This window comes from Lygodium microphyllum, chromosome 23 (assembly GCF_053477565.2).
Source record: "Lygodium microphyllum isolate KBCC chromosome 23, Lygodium_microphyllum_v1.1.10, whole genome shotgun sequence".
Taxonomy (NCBI): domain Eukaryota; kingdom Viridiplantae; phylum Streptophyta; class Polypodiopsida; order Schizaeales; family Lygodiaceae; genus Lygodium; species Lygodium microphyllum.
Window position 1 is genome coordinate 60,397,447 of NC_141157.1, and position 24,787 is coordinate 60,422,233.

At 39.6% G+C, this 24,787-nt stretch overlaps 1 protein-coding gene across 1 annotated transcript in view; it reads left to right on the top strand.

Annotated features, from left to right (window-relative positions):
* LOC148016237 (cytoplasmic 60S subunit biogenesis factor REI1 homolog 2-like) overlaps positions 1-15,834 on the top strand; it is a 29,278-nt gene extending 13,444 nt beyond the window's left edge. The window contains exons 2-5 of the mRNA XM_087664469.1: positions 13,400-14,002; positions 14,091-14,254; positions 15,096-15,311; positions 15,399-15,834. Of these exons, the coding sequence (XP_087520595.1) occupies positions 13,400-14,002; positions 14,091-14,254; positions 15,096-15,311; positions 15,399-15,558 (1,143 nt within the window). The 3' untranslated portion in view covers positions 15,559-15,834. The remainder of the gene's footprint in view (positions 1-13,399; positions 14,003-14,090; positions 14,255-15,095; positions 15,312-15,398) is intronic.
* The last annotated feature ends 8,953 nt before the right edge of the window (positions 15,835-24,787 follow it).

Below are 24,787 nucleotides of genomic sequence, written 5' to 3' on the forward strand. Positions count from 1 at the left end.
TGGCTGTCTTTGCATTATGGTCGACCTATGGATCCAATTATCAAGATTTGTTGGCTGTTTAGCTTGCAAATCTGCATTAATAGCTTGTTGTTCTGCAGGTTCAGCATGCTGTACAGCTGGTTTTGGTTGTTCCAAAGGAATATGTTCTTACCGAATTTGTGTTACATCATGGGCAATATCTTACTGATCATTTTCAACATTAGTCCTTGCATTTTTAGATACATTTACAGTAGGCATTTGCCGCTATCTATTGGGTATCCTTTGCTGTCCTATCGGTACATCTTCTTGGAATACAATCCTTCTGACTTCCTTAATCTTTTCAAGCTGTTTGTGCATCCGATCTTCTCGGAAGATAACATCACTGCTGTGCACAAATTTCATTTTTTCGGGATCCCATAACCTAATCCATGGGGTAAAGCAGTATGTGATAGCATTGTACAGTCCTTGTCTTGGATGGTCTTATTCATACACTCTACAACACCATTTTGGGGTGGATTGTGAGTGGCGGTGAGCTCCCTTTTAATCCCTTTGCTGTCACAAAAGTCTTGAAAGGCTTTGGACACATATTTCCTACCATTGTGAGAGCAAAGACACTTTAATGTTTTGCTAGTCTGATTTTCAGCAAGTGCTAGGATTTTTTTAAATTTATCCAAGACCTCGTCTTTACGATATCTTTATGACAAACCCATACTCTGTGTGTGGCATCATCAATGAAAGTAATGAAATATATATTTCCCCTTAGAGATAACCTTGGCATTTGGCATACATGTGAATATACCAACTCTTAAGGGTGAAGACTTTAGAGAGAGATTTTTTATGTGATGTTTGAGCATGCTTACCATGAATACAATGGTCACATTGTTCAAAATCAGCATATATATATTTCCCCTTAGAGATAACCTTGGCATTTGGCATACATGTGAATATACCAACTCTTAAGGGTGAAGACTTTAGAGAGAGATTTTTTATGTGATGTTTGAGCATGCTTACCATGAATACAATGGTCACATTGTTCAAAATCAGCATACCTCAAAGCCCGCAAATAACCCAAATGATAAAGCTTTTTCATTCTAGTTTGACTCGTGTCCCAATTGGTTATGCCACAAAGAAACACTTGGTTGCACGGTTATGGCGACAACATGGTTACACACGCTAGATACATGCAAAGGATACAAATTATCACTTTTGGAGCCCTTGGTAACAATGCAATAGCTTTTACAAATTTTCCATTTGCTATCCCCAAAGGTGGTGTGCTTGCTTTCGTCATCTAGTTGCCTTGTGCTTATCAAGCTCTTCTTGAGCTGAGGTACATGCCTCACATTATGCAAAACAAGCATGGAACCATGCTGAAATTCCAATTTCACATTGCCAAAACCTGCAATTTTACATGCATAGTTATCCCCGAAGTGAATAACACAACGTGCACCACCATTGTAGTCAGAAAACCACTCATGATGTGGTGTGATATGAAAAGATGCACCTGAATCAAGTATCCAAGAGTGCATGCCATCATCAGAATTTGCAATCAATGCATGTGTACTCAAAGAAGAAGCAAGAAGTACATCATCGTCATTGTCATTCTCATGAGTGACTACATTTACCTCCTCTATTTTCACATTGCTTTTCTTTGTAGGTTGGCTGTCCTTTTTCTCAGCCTTGTTGTCTTCAGTGTTTTTGCTTTTGCCTTTCTCTTTTTTTAATTGAAAACACTCATGTTTGTAGTGCTCTTTCTTGCCATAATGATGACACTTTACATGTTTGCCATGAGACTTGCTGCATGCTCTATTTTCAGAATTGCCCTTTCGTTGGAATTTGCCCCTAGTGTGCAATGCATTAGAAGACTTGTTTGTTGAATTATTTTGTCTGTTGAGTTCTTCAATCAGCAAAGAACTCTCCACATCAGAATATAACAACTGAGCATTTGAGTTACTCAAAGTTGTCCTGAAAGTATCCTTTCATGCAAAGTGCATAGCAAGAAAGCAGCCTTGAACTCATCATCAATGTGGAAATTCAAAGCAATCAGCTGACTGAAAATTGAGTTGAACTCATTCAAGTGTACAAACATGGCTATACCTTCTTTCATGCGAAGGTCCATCAACTTTTTTAGCCAAAAACCTTGTTGGTTGCACTTTTCTGAGCATACAATTCTTCCATTCTTTGCTACATTGCAAATGCAGAATTCAGCTTCTCAATGTTAAAGAGCAAGTTGTTTGACATTGAGAGCTCTATGGTAGAGCGTGCAAGCTTATCCAAATCATCCCACTCTTCTTGTTCCATACTTGCTGGTCTTATTCCCTTTGCTTTGATGGGCTTCACCTGTTTCTTCTGCACCAAGACATTGTAGCATTGTTTTTGCCATATTGCAAAATTGTGTGCACCCTCAAGCTTCTTGATGTGCAAAGAGTTGTTGTTGTCATTGTTTTCAGCCATGATTTGCAGCACTAAATTGACTCAAAAGTCAGCAAATGCAAGCCCAAATGTCACACAAATGACCATAGCACACTACAAGTACTAACCAGCAGTGAAAATCAAGAAATTGCAAAAATTTCAGATCTGCAAATTGATTTTCAAAATTAGAGAATGTCTACTACTATGCTCCACAAGCAATTACAACCACATTTATAGGCCAATACACTAATTACATGTGAAATCCCCAAAATTCTGCTGCAATTTCTGCTCCAAATGCATTCTCGAGCACAAATTTGATGATTTCGGTCAAAAGCCCAAAGTTTTCAAAAGGAATTCACCTAGATTGCATCAATTCATGTACCCAAGTACATACACCAGGCAATTCTTACACAAATTGATGACATTTTGCAAAAGCCCCATTTTTACTTGGGTTTGATGTGCATAAACTTTAGTGAAATCGAAAAAAATTCACTAAAATGTGAAAAGATCCAAATTTTTCCGAGCAAATGTACACTAAATTTGCAATTTTTGAGTCAGATTGTCTTTTTTTGCATTGAAATTCCCAATCTGGGAAAAGCAAAATGCTCAAGGGTGGGCAGAGAACAAAATTGTAGAAAATAATTTTTAAAAAAAGACAAAGAATGTCTGTCGAATTAGAGCGTTGTGATGGCGTTGACCTGCCGTGTGTCGCTTGCGACTTGACCTATTGCGTGTCGCCCACTTGGCCACAGCCCATCACCTATTCCTAGCTTGCTTGATTACCGCAACCCATCATTTGTTCCTAGTCCGTCGCTGTGCTCGCTGGTCCTGTGTATTGACTATTGGACCTATGCTACCTGTCGCCCGCTTGCTAGCCTGTCGATTGCTCGACCAATTGTCCGTTGGCCTGTGGTTCCTGTAGCAATAGACCGACCGTCAAGTTGCCTCTTGCTCGCTTTGATACTAGTTTTATGTTGAGTGCGTGAGCATCGAGACAGAATGTTGTGCTGAGATATGCACAGTGGGAGAGGGAATGAGAGCAGAGTAGAGAGTGAGAGCACGTCACTCAATGTGTGGGTACAATGACGAAGTGTACCACTTTAGGTTTTAATAATATATATTAAGTACATGTGTAAGGGTGCGTGCACACCCAAATACTGTAAAATGCATGGTGACCCTTTATTCCTAACAATTTCTTCTCTTTGTGTTTGAGTTTTGAGTTCTGTGTTTGTGTTTTTTTAAAAAGGGTTGAGTGTTGCTTGTCATCGCCTAAGTCTTTGTGTTTTAGTCATGGCGGTACATGTTGTGTTTCCTCAGTGCAAACCCTAGCATATCTTCATAGAGGTAAGTTTGATGTCTATTACCTTTTATTGTGAATATGGCTTGTGTCGTGTCTCATGTGCAGGCTGGATTCTAGGTGTTTTTCAGTTACGCTGTCAATGGATCTTAATGTAGCAAACTATACTCTCTCAATGTTGGACGTAGGTAAAGGATGATATCCTCAAGGAGGAGAGAATGCAAAAAACCACAAAACACGATGATCCTCTAGGGGAGGGAGATTGAAAACAAGTGCAACAATTCAGAAGTAGTCCGCAAGTAGGAGGATAGGTTGCAGTGATAAATGTAGATGTCAAGGGGTTGGTGGAAAGGGCAAGTTATTGGATATGATTATTGGATTGCTAAGTGTAGTAGTGTGATTGTCACAACAACATCTATGTGCCAACTTGTAGTACAATAAAATTTACAATGATAAGGACTCATCGTAGTACATGCAACAATGCCCATTAGATAGGATCATGAATGCCCAAGTAATGGGGGATCAAGACATCATCAAGATGCCCCTTTGTGCAAAAATATATTGTCATTGAAGAGAACCCAAGATCCCAATGTCCATCTTCATCTAGTGAGTCCACAAAGGTGGAAAAAGATGAGTATGTTGATGCATTTTTGGATTGTAATCAAGATGATGATGTTGCCTATTCGACATTTCTTAGGGAGATCTCCAATTGGGTTTTACCATCTGTTATCTCTTGTATGACTTCCCTTGCTATATTGACCAAGCTTTGTGGCATCTATGAGGCTCAATCCACTATGCAAGTTGTTACCTTGTCATAGTTGCTAGGAAATGTGTTTCTTGAAGGTAAGAGATGTTAAAAATGTCTAGACATTTTTGAATTGTAGGAAACAATTGAAGTTTTGATCCATGGAGATTACAATTGGCCCAATTTTGCACGTGGGATCAAATTATCATTTTTCACTTAGTCAAAGCTAGCCTATGGAGAGAGAGATCCGAAGTTTGAACATGTTTAATGGCAACTTTTACAATTCTTGTGGCATGTCACATGGTCCATGGATTCATTTTGAAGTCCTATAGAGGCATGGATTATTATTGATTGATTGTAGTTTGTATGTTTAAGTACTTTTTAATCTATAGCATTATGCTTCTTTTATATTCTGTAGCATGAATCATGAAATATGGATGCTGTACATGTAAATTGTTGTTTTATTGATTGTTCACTTAGATTTTGTATACAATGTTGAATCATGTGCAATATGTGTTTTGTTGTGGCCTATGGGACTTTAAGTGCATATATATTTACACGCATGCACGCACGCACGCTCGCACGCAGTGTAACGGATCCCCCTTGGTCTTGGCCTTGCACGTTGCACCGCAGACCATCTCAACATGACACCATAACATAGTACAACACCATAACATGACACATCATAGCGCGTCTCAGCTTCCCCTTTGGGCTAGGAGCCACCCCCAAGACCATCACATGACATGGCACGATATTGTGACATGCCACGGTGTTGATGCGTCACAACAATCCACCTTGACACCTCCCCCCAATGGGCAGGGAGTTCACGTCACCGTAGCTTGTTTGGTGCTCATGCAGGGTTGCATGCATAAAACCCTTCACCGTAGCTTTTTTGGTGCTCATGCAGGGTTGCATGCATAAAACCCTTCATTGGGTCACTCTGCACCACTCACCTCTCCCCATCCCCCTTCCTAGTCACTCAATGCACTCACCATCCCTACTCTAGAATATGGCGGGATGCCTTGGGTAGCCTAACCATGCCCAAGCATGATGCACTACGACCCCATGTCGTGATGCACCTTGGAGAGCTAGGCCTCGAGAGAGGTATCTCCAAACACACACACACACACACACACACACAGAGTAAATAATTTTCATCTTGACTGAAACCCATTTCTTACATTCCAAAAAGCTCGTATGAAACCTTGGAAAACCTTTTCATACCTCCCATTTTTGAAATGGTTGGCAACTTCGCACCTTCAACCTTGTATGGTGGTTTCCAAAACTTTGCCTTGAGGAGGGAGAAACTTTTCTACTTTGAGTGACCACTTTCTAGGATCATCTTTGAAACATGGCTTCGGCTCTTTTAGAGGTTCAATTGGTGGAGATTGTTTCATACAAGCTTTCTCCAAAGTATAATGGTGTTGATAATGCATTGAGGGCCCAAACTTTGAGTTGGAGACTTTTCAGCATATAATATCTATGGTAGTTGAGCATAAATCCACCTTGAGGTTTTGTGGAAGGTTGGCTTCTCAATTTGGGAGTGGTGATGCAACAAGTCTCTTGGTTGGAGCAAAGGAAGATTTGTGGGAAAAAAAAGAGAGGAAGTTTCCCTTTGGTGGCAAGTATGGGCATCTCTAGGAAAGACTACAAGAAAGTTGAGGCTTTGTAGAAGACAAGTGGCAAGGACAAGGGTGGCAATGTCTTTTCATTTGACTCCAACTCTACCATGGCTGTTCTTGTTGCCATAGTAGAAGCTCCTTTCTAGTCCTAGTGTTTTGAACCCCTGATGTGTTCCTAGGCCATAGAGGGATAGAGGGTGGGAGTGGGTCATTCCTTCTTTAGACATTTATGATATGGTGGACCATTGTGTGTGGCTTTTCTACATGCATCACTTATTTGGCAATTTGAAACCTCAGAGTTGGTGTGATTTTAGATCCATGATGGGAGTTTTAGACAATGAGTTGGTTTAGCTCCTAGTTGGTTCTCACATGGGGGGACACTATGGCAATATGGTTGAAGGAGCCGAATCCATTGTACACAGTGAGTTTTGCAAGGCTATATGTGACATACAAAGAATTCTAGTGTTGCTACTTCTATGATTAGGGCTTGAGCACAATCAACATTGACTTACGTGTTGCTTTTGAGGTGCATTTGGAATTGTTGATACACTCAACGTGAGGAGATCCATGGTTCATTATTGTTATGGATACATATACTATGGAGTTGAGGGTTTCTTGGTGCCTATTGTGGTATGATTCATGATGGACATTTGGAGGATTTTCAAGCGTGTCATTGTATATTTCGCTATATTGATCACTCATGATTTGAGAGTGGATACTTGCAGTGTATAGATCATGGGTATGAGGCATGTGTTTGTAGCCTTTGATTTAGATACTTTATGTTTTGTGCTGGCCAACTCGTTGCTTTTATGGTTGGTCGACATGCTCTCTTTTAGGAGCTATGTATGACTCCTCTCTCACGCTTGTTTTTGTGTCTTGATCGTGGAGATAGTGAGAGAGCATGGAAAGTTGGTTGTAGCTCATAGCAGAGAGCCTTGTGCCTCTTTTTATTGCTTTGTTTCTTGTACTTTCGATATGGATGCCATTTGTTTGTTTTTGAGGCATGGTATTCATGTGTTTTTGTTATCTTGTCTTGCACGCCTTCGCTTCCCTTCATGTGCATTCTTGTAACATATATTGATGTTATGTTTCATGTTCATTTTTTTCTCAAGATTCATGAGCAAGAGTATTTGCTATGTTACATGATGTTTTTTATACACTTTATATTTATATTTGTATATAAAGCTTCATGATTTTTTTCGGTCTTGAATGAAATTCATTTCAAATGTCTTATGAAACTTGTATACACCCTATAGAGCACATTTCATACCTCTCCTTTAAGAAACCCTCAGCAATTGTGCAGTTTGACCTAAGGAACATAGCCTATAGAACAGCTGCACATCACGATTAGTACAATCTGCGGCTTTAAGGGCATCAACATGGCAAGCACAATTGCTTTGAGGAACCTAAACCTTTGGTACCATGTTAGAAAAGCAAAATGCAACAGCAGAATAATAAGAGAAATTGTAAACAGGAGCAAGCTCACTATGGTAACCAAAGAGTACAATGGTTGAGTGCTAGCTCACACACTTCACACGCCATAGTAAGATGGAATGGAAATGTATAGATGGAACGTGCATCGTGACTCCTTTTCGAAATGGGAATCAGGATACTAAATATATTTGGGAATGCCATGCCACTATGATAAGTTGACAAAGTTTGCAACTTAAAGTGATATAAAGCCCAAAATACAAAACTATTTCAAGTAGCATTGCACCACTCTGATATGAGTGAGAAATGATTTAAAGTTTTAGGATTTGACACGTACACACCCTCAAGGGAATGGTGATGCTTATAGGATGTATTCCAAAGTTCCTTGCCATGGAATGGAGTTCCATATGATTATGCCACATGCTGCCCTTCTCTATGTGAAGAATTTGGTGGTGTAAGAAGGTGGCCACACGCTCCTCTTTCATAGGCAAAAAGTTTACTCTTGAAATGGCTACTCTTGATACTAACTTGACTATACTTCTTTACATGACATTGTGTGCATCCAAGTGCCATGTGTCTTTTGTCAACAAATAGTGATGTTCTAAGATTTAGGCTTAGTGGCCTATCTGCCCTTGTTTTTCAATCTTTTGATCATGATACATCATACTATTCTAAAATGCACTTATTTTCTTTTGCTTATATAACTTGACATAGAATCAAAATGTTGTGCCACTTTAGAAGTCCATGTGAAGGAAAAGAATATTTTGAAATTCCACTTATTTTTCCATGAATAGCTTAGTATAGGAAAATAATTTCATGCCACTTACAAAGTCTAAAAGATTGTAGGCACTAATTTGACTACAGTCTTTTATGACATCATGTGTGCGTATCTATGACTTAACATGTACCACTTGCCAAAAAGAGTATCGCTTTTAGAATTGCATGAATGTTACATACCGTTATTCAACCTTGTGACCACAACCTTCTAGTTTGTTTCTTAATAGAGATTAAAAAACCTTCAATTGTATCTTTGCTTTTGCTCATGACTAAACCTTGTTAGAAGTGGTGTAACAATGGAAGCATAGACAAGTGTTGAAATAGACTACTAAACACAAGATAGAAGAACAAAAGAACAAAAAAACACTGCAAAGGAAGATAACTTAGAGATGTGCTTGGGAAATGGAATTCATATACTAAATTCGAGAATGACGCATACAACAATGGGTCACTAGCTATGTGGGCACTAGTAGTGGCTCTTCTCTCCAATAGGAAGACCACCTAAAGAATGATGATGATTGATTGAGAGGAGGAGCCATTGAATAAATAGATCCAAATATGCCAAATATGGCACCTGTTCGGCCAGTAATAAATGCCTAAATATTCACTAATATAACCACTATAAAGTGCCTTAATTACCCAGTAATATCAAGCATAGCCTAGACTCACACATGAGCTGACTAGACTGCTAACACCCTCTCTTAGATCATGGGTGATGTGATACGAGACAATGAGAATGATATATAAGAAAGAACCACCAGAGTAGAACCATGGATACCCAAGTAGTGAGTGATCAAGCCACCACCAAGGTGCCTCGGAGATCGTACTAGCACTTGAAAATAGAGAAGAGTCATAACAAGTCTCCATATTTGTCAACAATGTCTCGCAGTAGCATACAAGACTATCTTGTAAAAAATGCCTCTGAACATATGTGACCATGGATTCCCCGCCTTTGGCCAATACCGCCAAAGTGTCCCCTCATGTGAGCTCAAGACTAGAAGCCAATCCCGCTCATTGTCAAAGAAACAACTCATCATGAACCTGGATATCAATCCCAGCTCTAGGATTTGAACGTGCCAGACTTTGATCAATGCGTCAAGAATGTTCCTCTTTGGAATGTGTGCTCTTGTACCGATGAGGTGCAATCGTCCCATCTCCCCACTCTCACACTCCCTTTCTGGCATCGGAGATATGTGAGGGATGATTGTATCACTTGGACTAGAAAGCAGTCAAGGAAGGGGCAATCAAGCCCTTTCCGCGGTTTGAAGAAGTGGATTCTTTCTGCATTGCGGATTCCTTCTTGCTTGGAGGATCGGAGTCGGAGTCTGAGGAAGAGGATGATGCATTGGAGGAGGTTGCATTCCGCTTCTTTTTCTTTCGTGAGGCTGCTAACTCCTTGCAGTTCTTCGACCAGTGACCCTTCCTACCACAGTGATAACACCGGCCTTGTAAATGCAAATACGTCTTATGCTCAAGTAGTATCGAGGACATATGTATAAAGGTCACAGTTGTAGAGGATGTCTACACCCTCATTGGCCACTCCATCAAACTTTGGGGGGAGCTTGTAGAGCATCGTATCCACTAGATGTGTCTCTCGAAGCGGTAGACTACATGTGTTGAAGTTGGTCATGTACTTGTGTAACATGGAGCAAAAATGACTGAATGATGTCCTTGGACTCAAATTTCATCTATTGAATTTGTCCATAAAGGGTCACAACATGCATAGGGGAAGGTGCCTCATACAACATTTGAAGCTTCAACCATATCTCTGGGGATGTCCTACTAGATATAACTGCTCGACGAACTTCGTTAGAAATACACTGAAGCGGTGCAAAATATACATGAGCATTGTTTGAATCCCATGCAAGCATAGCTTCCTCATGGTTGCTCTCATTAAAATCTTTGAGAATAGAAAAAGGACATTGAGACCGAGGAATAGCTCCACATACAATGTACTAAAGCCACTTGTGCACAAACCAAGCTTTCATCACAGCACTCCATGTAAGATAATCAGGTCCATGTAGCTTATAATTTGTAGAAGTGCATGGAGGAGCCATTTGGAGCGGAGAAGAAGGAGAACATAGAGGATAGAGAGTATACGGAGAGGGAAGGCAACTAAACCAACAGCAAAGACTTCACAAAATGAGAGTTCACAAAACGAAGGCCAATTGCTGCAAAATGAAGAAAACCGTTCAAAAATTGCCAAGAATAGCAAAACTGGGCTTTACAAACAATCGCCTTGAAACCGGTCGATGACTCACATAAAGCGATAGTCCCTTCAATTAATACCTGGTTTTTTCACATATACACAAATAGAGACCTCACTCCCTCGCTGAACACCAGATTGGCCTCGAAGACTGGCTCCCCTCTTGGTACATCTTTATCAATTAAAATATGCAAAGTTACAAAAATGAAATGTTCTAAAATACAAAACCTATGAACAATTGGTTTTCATCTTTTTTGAGTAAATCTCAGCTGCGTAAGAACAGTATAGCATATCTAGAACAACATTCCTTTTAGGAAAACACTTTCTATGACCATAACTCAATAAATCAAGTGTAGAATTGCAGTCTGCAAAACTCTGTATTTATTGTTTTTACTGTCCAGCATATCCAAAACAACATCCCAAGCAGGAAAACACTTTCTTTGACCATAACTCGATAAGTCAAGTGCAGAATTGTAGTCTGTAGAACTCTGTATTTACTATTTTTACCTGTTTCTTGACCTTTTCTCAGCCTTATTCCATTCCAGATCTGTTCCAAACTAGTTGAACTACAAAGCCTTTGACCTTGCCATCGTTCCAACATTAAAATAGTTCCAAAAACAGCATTAAATTAGAGCTGAAAACCCTGTTCTTGTGTGACATGGCCATCACTTTCTTTAGTTCCTGCATTGGGGAAGCAATCAGCTTCTCTTGAACTTGGATAGTGAGGCTCTTGCCTTAGCAGAAGTGCAAAGAAAACACAGAACTGACATTCGATGGAATCAACCCATCATGCAGAGCATTTCCTCTGAGAATAGAGAGAGAGTTGACCAGAGAGAGTAAGCTCTACCTCCGTACATGAGTCAGAGACCAAGAAGTATTCTCCATAGCTGATGTACTTGCAACAATCTGCCCTTAGCCCTTGAAAACTGCACTCTCAGATCTGCCCTTCCTGCCTATTATGTTTTTTTATAAAAATGCTCTCTCTCTCTCTCTCTCTCTCTTTTGGGAATTTGTGCCCAAATTGTAACACATGTCATACATGTAACAATTTTCCCGTTTAAACCTTTTGGTCTAAAATTCTCCATGATCGGTGCAAATTTTGACCTTGGCTCAGATGAGAGAATTAATCCTTGTGTAAAAGCGAAGATAATGACGCAAATAGATTCTGAGGTCCAAAAATAGTAACTCTCTAAATTTTAGGGATGGTGATCTGTGCATTCCTAAAGTTGTTCTGAGCAACTTTTATCATTGCAACCACATCAAAAAGTGTAATGTGGCTTAGTTACGATGACTTTTATTCCGTGGGCATTCTCACATGTGCATCTTCTATCTTGGCCAGGCGCATTGTCTTGCACCATCTCTAGTGGCTAAGCACACAATCCCAAACCACTGGCATTCTATTCTTCAGTGCCCATTCAATCCGATCCCAAGGCTTAGACAAACCATTAGTCCAATTTGTCCCAATGGTTGCCTCTTCTAGCCATGCAAAGATCCCGGCTTAATTCTTTGGGGGTAAAAAGAAACAGCAACTAAAGAAAAGAAAAATAAAATATTTATATAAGCAAATAAGGAAAGCAACTGCAAAAAGTATCACCACTTGGTGACATGCCCAGCCATGGTTAGGGGCAGAAAACCAAAAACGCAGGTGGGTGGAGCACTTCATGTAGCAAATTGACGATTGCAGCCTGAAATCCAGGCGCAGGCTGAAAACATAGATTGCCGGTCTGAAAAACGTAGGCTTGATCAGCAGGGGGAAGAAAGACTTGTAATCAGCAGAAATGCTGCAGCAGGAACCTAGATCTTGCAATTTGATACCATGTCAGAAGTGGTGTAGCAAAGGAAGCATAGAGAACTGCTGAAATAAACTGTTGAACACGAGAGAAGAGCAAAAGAACAAAAGAACACTGCAAAGAAAGAGAACTTAGAGATGTGCTTGGGAAATGGAATCCATATACCAAACATGAGAATGACGCGTACAAGAATGAGTCACTAGTTGTGTGGGCATTGGTGTGGCTCCTCTCTCCAATAAGAAGACCACCTGAAGAATGATGATGATTGAATGAGAGGAGGAGCCACTAAATAAGTAGGCCCAAAATATGCTAAATATGGCAGCTGGTTGGCCAGCAATAAATTCCTAGGGTTACATTAAAGTCTTTGTTTACATTAGAAATCTTTTATGTAGACAGAAAATTAGGTTAAGAGTCTTAGTGAATCAGTCGGAGTCCCTGGATACTGACAGTAATCTGTAGGTAGCAAGTTTGTAATCAAGCATAGAGTTTGAGAATGCTTTGGACTTTTTAAATCAAAACAGAAGCACATGCAAGGTATTCATGTGCTTCTGTTGAGGCACACCTTGCATGCCTCGACAAATCTCAAGAATGTCAACACAACCTTTTAACAACTAAAGAGATACACCAGACTACACACAACTTGCTTTGACTGTTTTGAAATGTTGAACTTTTAAAGTTGATCCAGGTTTGTTGTTTGTATGGCTTGACGACTACTGTGTGATTCTAACATGTATTATACAAAATATGCTGAATGTTATTAGTCTGATCAAGCATAGACTCTGAGAATGGCTTTGACTGTGTAATCAAAAGAGAAGGATGTGCATATTTTGCATGCCTAAAGAATCTTAAAAGAGCGTCTGCATACTTGTCTCAAACTTTAAGCAACTAAATAGATAGATTAGACTACACATGGCTTGGTTGAATGTTGAAATGGTAAAATGCCAAATTTGGCCTGAGCACTATATTTGTATAACTTGATGAGTACAATGCGATTCTAACATCTAACTCTGTTATAATATGAGATATTTTTTACCTGGCAACATTCCATTTGCTACTTGGTGGCTAAGCATATAATTTACTGGTAATGTTTATGGTTTATAGTGCTTGCCTGCCTTCCCTGGTCTTAATGGAATCTGGTTACAGGTTGCTGGTGTACCGGGTGTATCTGAGGCTTTGTTCAATTTAAGGCTTCAGGCTTTGGCAGATGAAAAGAAGAAACAGGAGTCTTCTCAAGCAATGCTATATAAATGCTCTATTTGTGATAAGGAGTACCGGAGCATGAAAGCTCATGCACAACATTTGCATTCTAGGCTGCACCTTCAGAAGGCAGCAAATGAAGCAAATGCTTCTGTACAACAACCTAGTGTACGACCTGCTCCCAACCGACTTGTGAAGGCTGAGCATAATGAGAAGGCAGTTCCTGCATGGGCAGATCATGGCAAAGGGCAATCTGTCAGAGAAGAGGATGAAAGTGACGAGTGGGAGGAAATTGGTGATGATGGTGACGAGGTGATGAGTTATGAGAGCCCTGATGAATCAGCAGAGAACAGAGGGGATAGAAATGTGTTACTTGAGGATGAGACGATGGGTGTTTGGAATGCAAGCCAATGTTTCTTTTGTGATGCTGTACCTGATGGCTCTATAGAAGGTTGTGTTGAGCATATGCACAAACAGCATGGTTTCTTCATTCCAGATTCAGAATTTCTCAAAGATCCTCGTGGAATGCTGAATTATCTTGGCTTGAAGGTATAAGTTGCATGGTGAAGGTGAATATAAAATATGTTGAACCATGCTTTTATGTGCAATTTCAATTGATTTTACCTGCACTATGCAGGTGACAAGGGGTTTTGTTTGCTTGTATTGTGACGATCGAGGCAAACAATTCCAAAGTTTGGAGGCAGTTCGAAAGCATATGATATCAAAGAGCCATTGTAAGCTACGATATGAGGATGGGGGCATAGATGAGGAGTTAGAGGACTTTTATGATTTCAGTAGCAGGTTTGTCTTTTGATGTATTTAAATACCTGTGGCTTCAGCAGCAGGTTGGTTTCAAGTTTGACCATGTTTCATGACTGCTTTTTTGGAGCTGGTGGTATGTTCTGTCATTGGTGTTGCATCTGCGGGGGCACATAATTCGTTCAGTTATAATTTCTGTAGGCCCTAGCTGTTTCCACATGCCAGTGGGTATCCCTTGCAAGTTGGCTAAACTGCAGATACCCTGTTGTGATTTGGAAACATAGGGGTTCCCTTATGCCATTCTGGCTTATCAATGTATCTGCAGTGTTGGAAGATTGGTGATTGTAAAATATTAGGAGAGGAACATAGTTATAGAAGTGTAGGTCATCGTTCTCATGTAGGTTTACCGGGCAAATCTTGAACTTCTACAGTGGAATTTTACTGGGTAAATCATTAAGAGGGAAACATTGTTATAGAACTGTATGTCATCGTTTCATGTAGGTTTACTGGACAAATCTTAAAACTTCTACACAGTTCTACCAGGTAAATCTTAAACTTCTACAGAGTGTTTAACTGGGCTAGTAATCAGAAAAATCTAACCTTGTAGATGGATCCTAAGAATGCATGCTGATTGAATTGAATAATTGCATTTCTAAAGCAGGAGCTTTAATGGATATTCATTTTTGGTAAATTTGTTCAGATCTAATCAAATGTGAACGATTGAATATTAGCCCAGCCAAGTCCACTTTATGGCCAAAACTCTGTTCTGTGTATAGCATAGGAATAATGAGGTTGCTTGCATTGAAAGTTTTAGCTGGTGTAGGAAGAAACGTTTTTTTTCCTCAACCAACTGCAATGACAATTTGAGCACATGTCGCGACAGCTACACGTTTCAAGAGGATTCCCAAATTGTGGCTGTTGATGAAACCCCTACCCCCCTGGCACTTAGTGGGAGCTCAGAATTGGTCATTCGACATGATATGGGAGAAAAGCAATCCACCAAAATTCTAGGCTCTCGGGAATTTGCAAGATACTATAAGCAACGTCCTCGCCCCTCTGACACCCGTGATGGTGTTTTGGTATATTCGCTTGTTGCAAAGTATGGAAAGCCTTCGTTAACCCATCTGTTTCATGTGTTTGGGACATTTTTCTGTCTTTATGTGACATTTCTTATTTCTTGTAACAGATACAGGAGCATGGGCTTGGTGACCAGAGAACCTCGTGACAAGGTCTATACTGTAAAAGAAACAAGAAAGCTCCCCCAGATTCAAGCTGATGTTATGCGCACTAAATTGGGAATAAAAAACAATGTCATCAGAAACCTTCCTAAGAATGTTCCATATTGAATGACGTGTTATTAGGCAGAAGCAAGCAGGCAGAGAGTGCAGCATATCATGGGACATCTCCTGGTTGCTAAATATCTGTATTTGGGTGTCCAAATGCCATGGTGCCCTAGTAAATGGAAACAAGCTACAGATATTGTAAATGGAAACAAGCTACAAATACACATCAGTGGAGGAATCCAATATTGTCTACAATCTGCTTTTTCCTTTTCTGGGTGTTACAATGTTAACTTTGAAGTGAAACAGGTACCTGTCCTGGAATTGATAAAAGTGAGCGGCATTCGTTAATTTTGCACACGCTATCCACTGCTTATCTTATGCAATTTGTGCTGAAAACATTTTCCACTCCCAAAATGGAAATGTTCACTGTTTTTTTTGTTTTTTGATGTGTTTCTTATTAGTTCTGGCAAAAGGGCAGTATGTTCTCATAGGCACGGCATGCCTAGCCACCAGCGAGATGAGAATTACTCTTGTGGCACTACCTCACTAGTTCAAAATTGCGATTTTAGTTTTATTAACAAAATTTTCCCCTTGTGAGGTTTCTTCGGTTCTCTTTTAAATGAAAAAGTCGAGAATTCTTGATTATAGTTGTCCTCTTTGTAGTAAGAACCGTTCCAAAACTGGTTGGCAGGCCTTTAACATGTCCAGGCTGCTTGGCTTTACATGTCCCTCTCCCTAAAGGATATGGGCTTTGTAGCTATACCACGGCATTGGAGCTAGAAACACACATATAAGGAATAGTAGTGACTCCAGCTTTGCTTGAGATGTGCTTTTACATGTGATTCTTTCCTTGAAATGTGTCTCAATGTTGCCATCTTTCTATATTATGAATACGAAGAATTCCTCATTGATATATATTGTGTTTTTTTTTTCTATGCCATATTTGTGCTTCATGACAGGCTATGACTTGAAGTTCCGTGAAGTATTGTAACATGATATTAGAACAACTATAGTGCGGAGCATACTATCTTGAGAGGGGAGTAGGCTTAGGGATGTGGAGGAGATTCTACCATAACATGTGCAATGTGATGCGATGACCTTGGCACGACGTGACATGACACGGCATGATGCTCCATGTTGCAATGTCGTCTCCAATGTGTTACTTGCAAGAAATTGGGAGAGAACTTGTTATATCGACAAAGTTGAGATGGAGCTGTGGTGTGATAGGGACATGCGGCATAGCATTCAAAAATATCTCGAAGAGTTGAAGCTATGGAAGGACACTTTCTTTGAAGAAGAGGATGAGTTATGTCATTGGCTTAAAACCACATACAAGAATAAAGAACTGTGCTCAAATTGATTGAGTAGACAAAGAAGATTTTCAAAGCATTGGAGAAGACCCATAGAAGAATAGATCCATAGAGGAATAGATGTGTTGTGTAGTCTTGAAGAGAAGGTTGAAGAGCTGGATGGAGACTAGAGGAGGTCGACTACTAGTTGATCATGGTGCGAGAGAGATAAGTTGTGATAAGTAAAGATGGCTTGAGATCTCGACACAGGGCTACATGGAGAAATCATGCTAAGGTGGAACTGGAAGCGCCTTTGGATGTGAAGAAGCGAAAGAGCACTTCGAACCATACTTGAAGCAAATGTATCATGCCTTGATCCCAATAGCATGACAACTTGGAATTGTGTGTATACAAAGCTTGGTATGTAAAGACATAAATGCCAATCCACTTAAAGTTAAGACTATGAAGCCTTCACTTCTCAAATGTAATTGAGTTGAGGTTGGACTAGAATGCAAAAGAATAAAATAACTAAGTTTAGATGGTAGATCTTGGCTAGCTCGATAGAAAAAGATGTGTTAAGACCCCCAAGTTGTAGTGTCACAGACACCGATCAACTTGATAGAAAAGGTTGTGTTAAGAATCCGCTAATGATTGAAGTCCTAGATCGGTAGTTATTGATTAGCTTGATAGATTGAGTTGTGTTAAGACCTCAGAATGAGTCAATAAAACCACCCTTAGATTGCTGAGGATAGCAATCCATTAAGCGGGGATGAGTGTAATGATATGGGATTTGTGTTGAGAAACACGGATCTAGAGCTAGTTAGCTATGGTGGACGCAAATCAAACACACGATACATTATCAGAATGAGAGATTGTAACTCAAGTGAATTAGGTTTCATGATAGATTAGCTTGGACTCATAAACACAATCTTGAGTGAATCAAATTGATAGTGCCATTACATTGAAATGAGTGTCAAGTACATGCCTTTATAACTTTTTGGATAGTACCATTGTACCTCACTGTGCATATGGGATTTTGGACATCTCTTCTTAGAGCTTCTAGAGCATACATCTTTGTCATATCTCTCATACGAAGCCACTTATGGGCAAGCCTCTTTTGGGCACACATTCAATCTCTATGGGCATACATCATTTGCTATTCTCAACACCCCCTCTCAAATGATGAGTCTCTACCCTTGCTGGCTTTTGCTCCCCCTGCATGTAAATATGGACCATGAGACTAGCTCTTTGGCAGCCTAGTCAAGTTAAAGCTTGAAACTTTACGTTTTTGGTAGGGTTTTTATAATATCCACTATGGAAACAAATTCCTTAAAATAGTTTGTCATAGTTGTTGATGGTAGCGGAAGTATCTTTTTCTTCTTCATTCATGAATTGATTTTGGTGGTGGTTATTCTATATTTGCTGTCCTCTTTCTTGTGGAAGCATTCATTGACAATATGGCTAGTTTTACCACAATAATGACATGTCATCTGATTCTTGTTGTCGGTGTTGAATCCTCGACCTCTTCCCTTGGGTCCAGTAGCTCCTCTAGTGTATTAAGAGGTTTTCCCTTGAGCTGGTCTCTTTTACATCTTTGCTTTTAAATTTGCTTTCTTCATCAAGCAGTGAGTGCTCAATATCTTTGAGTGAGAGACTTGGAACATTACTTAGAGTAGACACAAGATTTTCATATGGATCCTTGTTTACACTTGCAAGTAGTACAGCTATTGCTTCATCTTCATCAATATTCTTCTTAAGAGTTGCAAGCTAGGTTTTTAGGCTCTTGAACTTGTTAATGTGCATGGTCATAGAAGCACTGTCTTTGATATCTAGTTTATAAAATTGCATGAGTAGTTTTACCTTTGAGTTTTTTGCTTGGGTACTAAACATTCTGTCAAGTTCCTCCCAAGCGGTTGTAGCATTTCTTATGCCAGATATATGATGTAGCACATCATCACTTAGTCCCCAGGCAATGATGCCTAGTGCCTTGTTATTCATCTTCTTCCATTCTTTGGTTTTGAATTGGTCTTCTTCAACAAACCCATCTTCATCATCCTCCTTCTTGTTATCTGCATCATCTTCAAACAAGTCCCATAAGTCTTTCCGCATAAGATGGTACATGGTCTTCTCCTTCCAGGCATGGAAGCCTTCACCATTAAATTTTGCTATATGTTCCACTTCAGTCATCTTCAGTAGGTGGTCTTACTACGAGAACTCTCGGGCAGTGTCTATCCTTTTACAAGAAGATTGAGATTTACAAGGGATTCGATAATTGTGCAAGCAAATAATTTCATGCGGGAAGGTCTTACCAATTGGCAATCTTGCTCAATGGCAATGTCTAATCCCGATTACAATTTCAAAAATTGATATTGAATTTCAGTGAAGGTTTGAATGCAACTAGAGGTGTGTGTGAATGAGGTTCTCAAGAAAGGACTAGTATGAATTTTTTCTTAAAATTGATAAAAAAAGGTGTGAACAGGGCTTTAATAAGGGAGACTTCAAAACCTTTAATGATAAGGTTTAATATAGTAAAAATGATGTCATCTTCTGCATTCGGTGGTCACCGTCAATTCAACCGTCGATTATCCTGTCTTAATCAATGGCTTTCACATGTTACAGAAATGGCTCCAGCTTGTCGTCTCGTGCAATGCTGTGGATGGAGAGACTGTTGTTAGTCAGCTCTACAATCAATTCCTCCTTGCCATCCCCACCAATTCCTTCAGGCAGAGGGCGCCCCAAGTCTGCATCCCTGTTGGCAGCAGTAAGATGACGACACGGCTGCTTGAGGAGCTTACCAGGGAATTGTATGTGTACCATAAGCTCAAAAAAACAAATTCTAAATTCTAAACTTATTTCTAGTCTCTTGTTTGGACGAAAACCATCTGTACTTTTTGGTGCAGGAGTCAAGATCAAGTAGACTTCAATTGCTTACTTGCATCAGCTTAAAGGCATGCCTAGTCAGATTAAGTTGCCAGGTCGTTGAAGCTCCTTATGGCTTTCTTTTGCCTCAATACTTGAACCTCCTAATCTTGAAATGAAGAGAAAATATTGGATGACTTTGAGAGATGGAGAGAATGGGAGAATGGGAGAGAGGAAGATTGGAAAAGTGCACATGCGTGCCAACTAGCTCGACTAGGGCTCTAATACCATGTTGAGAAACACGGATCTAGAGCTAGTTAGCTTTGGTGGATGCAAATCAAACACACGATACATTATCAAAATGAGAGATTGTAACTCAAGTGAATTAGGTTCCAAGATAGATTAGCTTGGACTCATAAACATAATCTTGAGCGAATCAAATTGATAGTGCCATTACATTGAAATGAGTGTCAAGTACATGCCTTTATAGCTTTTTGGATAGTGCCACTGTACCTCACTGTGCATATGGGATTTTGGACATCTCTTCTTAGAGCTTCTAGAGTATACATCTTTGTCATATCTCTCATACAAAGCCACTTATGGGCAAGCCTCTTTTGGGCATACATTCAGCCTCTATGGGCATACATCATTTGCTATTCTCAACAATTTGTAGTTATACCATGGCGTTGAAGTGAGAAACACACATATAGGGAGTAGCAGTCACTCAAGCCCTAGTTGGGATATGCTTCTACATGTGATTCCCTACACTCAGTGGTGAGCCTTCACACGTGCGGCATCACGAGGGTGTAGTCTTGAGATGTGCCTCAATGTTGTATCTTTCTATATCATGAATACAAAGGATTCCTTATTGATATATCTTGTGTGCCTTTCTGTTGTGCCATTTTTGTGCCTCACTTGAAAAGTCATATGAAGGTCCATAACACCCCTTGGGTTCTCTCTCTCTCTCTCTCTCTCTCTCTCTCTCTCTCTCTCTCTCTCTCTCTCTCTCTCTCTCTCTCGTGCGCCTCATATGCTGTATTATTGTCTGGAGAGAACAAATAATTCAAGGGCTACATGAATTTCTCTCTCAATGCTTCAGGATATAGCAGCAATTTCTCTCTTTTGTCTTTCAAGAATTCCCCTCTTGACATCGACCGAATGTTCTTTCATGAAGCAAGGCAATGTATGTTTGTCCATTGGGAACACGAATGCAAATGTGTGTGCACAAAAACAAAAGATTCATGCCATAGTATGTCATTTGACTTGGCCTATGATCAATATGTTTCTCTCTCCCCCTCTCTCCCCCTCTCACACATAGTCAGTAAGCATGTTCAAGGCACTTGTCTATCGAGTGACTTATCTTCGATCGCTTTGACATACAAAGCACAAGTACTTTGTCTGCATATTGTTTGCTATCTTCATATGTATTCTGGTCTATCTTGTAAGTTGAGAGTAGACTCTTGGTTGCAATACCTATATAACTTTAATGTGCATAGCTTGCTATGGATGATTTGCTTTGGTAAAAAATCTGTTCCAGCATGTTAAGTTGTTTATGATATCATTTTGGTACCCATGTGCTTTTTCATTGCAACCACCCTAGCGCACTTGTCTACCACATAGCTTAGGGCTCAAGCTGTTGTGCTGTTGCAACATGGTAATTGGCAGTGATCATAGTCTTTAAGTATGGGATTGATGGCCTATTGATGACAAGCCAAGTAGGTCTCTTTTGTATTGTATTACTCTCTTTGTATCCACCCTTTACCAACTCCTTCTCTAGGAATTCCCTCTTATGTTGTGGATAAATATGTAGTGCTTAAATGTAAAATAGATTAACTTGATGCTCATATGAAAGTTTGTAAGGGGGAAATGTGCATGTAGGGTAAAGCAACCAGTAATCTACCAACTATTGATGACCATGCAAATTTTTCAAAAATTCTTGTTTTCCTAAAAATTCATATATGCCATCTTTTGCTATGACATTGGCATATTGCCGAAGTAATTTGAGCATTTGCGATGGAGGCATTCCAGACAATGACTTAGACTCTTCACCATTCTTAGATTTTGACTTCGATGCATTCAAAAGACTATAGCTCCCAAAGGATAGCGATTGCTAATGTTAGTACTTGTCATATTCATATTAGTTATATATGAAAAAGTAAAATAATTATAGTACACTTTGAGAAGCACAAAAGTTTTACTATCCATGTACTATCTTTGACAAAATTTTCCGTTCCATTCTCATTTGAATTAGTTTTGGCTTCACACACACACACACACACACACACACACACACACACACACACACACACACACACACACACACACACACACACACACACACACACACACACACACACACACACACACACACACACACACACACACACCCACGCACGCACACACGCACGCACGCACGCACGCACGCACACAATTTGTCCGCTTACATGTGTGCACACATGCTTGTATGCGCATGTGCACATGCATGCATGCATGCATAGAAAGCATTACCATAGCCTTCTACTACATTTATCGTAGTTCGATCTGCCATACAAATTTTCAATAAACTCCACAATAAATTTGGAAAATAAGTAGAGTACATGAACGAACTCATTTGGGAGGTTTTTGGTATGTGAGAAGGAATAACAAAAAATCAAGTTTGAGCTTGCAATTGATGATATTGAGTAAGATACAATAAATGCAATCGCAAGAAAATAAGGTGGCAACAATATGATTACAACAAATCTTGTCTAGGTGAAACCATATTGCACTATAAAGACCACAACACATATAGTGATTACATAGTTTTTATTATACTTCCATAATATATTGCACAACTATAACAAGATTAGCTTAACTACTGTTGAAAAATGATGTGCGTTGTGTCTTTATCTATAGGACAACGATGATCACAATGAAATTATTAGACTTCTTTGGACATGTTCTCATATGATTTTCATATATTTATTGTAGGAGTGCATATATCCAATAGATTTGAATAGCTTCATCTCCAACATGTCCAAATTAGCAATATCAATATCTATGGAGTCTTTTAGAATTTGATGCAACAAAGTTGTAACCTCATTGGTTCATCTCACACCATGTTAATATTCCACCTTGGTCTCTCCCCAGGCTCCCTTTTCTTTTTCATGAAAATGGGAGATTGCATCTCTTATTGTACCCATAAAGTAGCATTTCTAATTGGCCATCAACACACCCATGGACGATGAAGAACCAAGCCTAACACCATGGCTAGAATTAGTTGTGGTCAATGACAATCTTGTTGATTCCTATGTGTCATCCAAGAAATCTTCAAAACTTTGATGGATTGTGAATTATAATTAGACATGAAGTGATATGATAATGTAGTAATCATACAATAAATTTTTTAATACAGTTAAAGACAATGTAATAAATTAACAAGTGTTTCAAGATGAAGACAACACAACTTTAAGCCTTCCCAATACCCATGAATTGCTTACCTTTTGAAATTAAAGTTGTATCTTGCAATGATACAACCAAAAATTTAGACAAAGATAGACAAAGATGATCATAATGTTCTATTATTGTTTCAAGATAAGCACAACTTGGAAAGTGTGAAAAATTTAGCTAGTGAAATCTTCACAATTCTCTTGAAATATATACTCATGGTGCCAATTGTAGATATCTATTCATAGATGTATGCTCACACTATAATTAGGTCGTTTAAGTCATGAAAATCAATTGAAGAAGTGTTTGAATATTGCACAAAAAGTACTTGGAAAGTTAATTTCTTATTTGGCAATAAAGTCACACTATTATTACCATTAATTCACCACTTATTCTTTCATCCAATAGCTAATGACTTGATGGAAAAAACTAATAGAAAACCAAAGCATGTCGATGGTGCACCAAAGATTGTGCCACACTTCTAACCATATCTTCATTAGTTGTAGTTAATATCAAGATTGTGGGAGAGAAGGAAGGAGTCTCACTTGTAGCTTTCTTGCTTGCACAATGGGGGAATACACACAAAGGTGGAGGCTGAAAATAGTTTTTCTCTGCTTAGTTGTAAGCCAAAAAGAAGTCTAGTACAAGGAAATAGAAGAACCTTATATATGGGTCTCAAACCAAACTCAACTAACTAAGGTGGCATACTAACTGAGCCAGAACTAGAGTAGATAAGGATAGCTGCCATCTAGCTATTATTCATGAGTGGTGTACCAACTGCATCTGCACAACTGACACGTCGGTGACATAAATGCACAACGATCACCTTGGCATATCACGAGTGGGGCTCGATATCTCAATACTCCCCCTTGAGCTCAATCCCAATTCCTGCACACCAAGCAGGTCTCTGAACTTGTGCAGCTTCTCTGCGCCCAATGCCTTCGTGAATATGTCAGCTACCTGATCCTCTGTGCTAACATAAACTAGATCAATAAGACCTAGTAAAACCCTCTCTCGCACATAGTGATAATGCACCTCAATGTGCTTTGTTCTAGCATGATAGACTGGGTTATTTGACAAGTGTATACTACTCATGTTGTCACAATAAATGACAACTGGCCCATCTATAGGCTGATGCATATCATAAAGTAGCTTATGCAACCAAATTACCTCACATGCAGCCATTGCTGCGCCCTTGTACTCAGCCTCTGTGCTGGATAAGGCAACTGTAGGCTGTTTCTTGCTGCTCCAAGTGACTGTAGCACTCCCAAAAGAGAACACATATCCACTAGTAGATCGTCTATCAGAAATGCTACCAGCCCAATCAACATCAGTGTATCCATGCAACTGTATCTGAACCCCAGTCTCATAAAATAGTCCATACTGCAATGTGGACTTCACATACCTGAGTATGCGTCTAGCCGCATCCAAATGCGGTTTTCTTGGAGCCTACATAAACTGACTTACCAATCCAACAACATAGCTCAAATCTGGCCTGGTAATAGTCATATAAATCAAGCTTCCTACTATGCGTCTGTACATAGTAGGGTCTTCAGAAGCTCACCTGCATCTGTGCTAAGCTTCACATTCTGCTCCAAAGGAACTGAAATAGGCTTACAGCATGTCATCCCATATTTGGACAGCATGTCCAATCCATACTGCCTCTGCAAGAGCTGTATCCCACTTGGTGATCTAATCACCTCAATGCCCAAGAAATA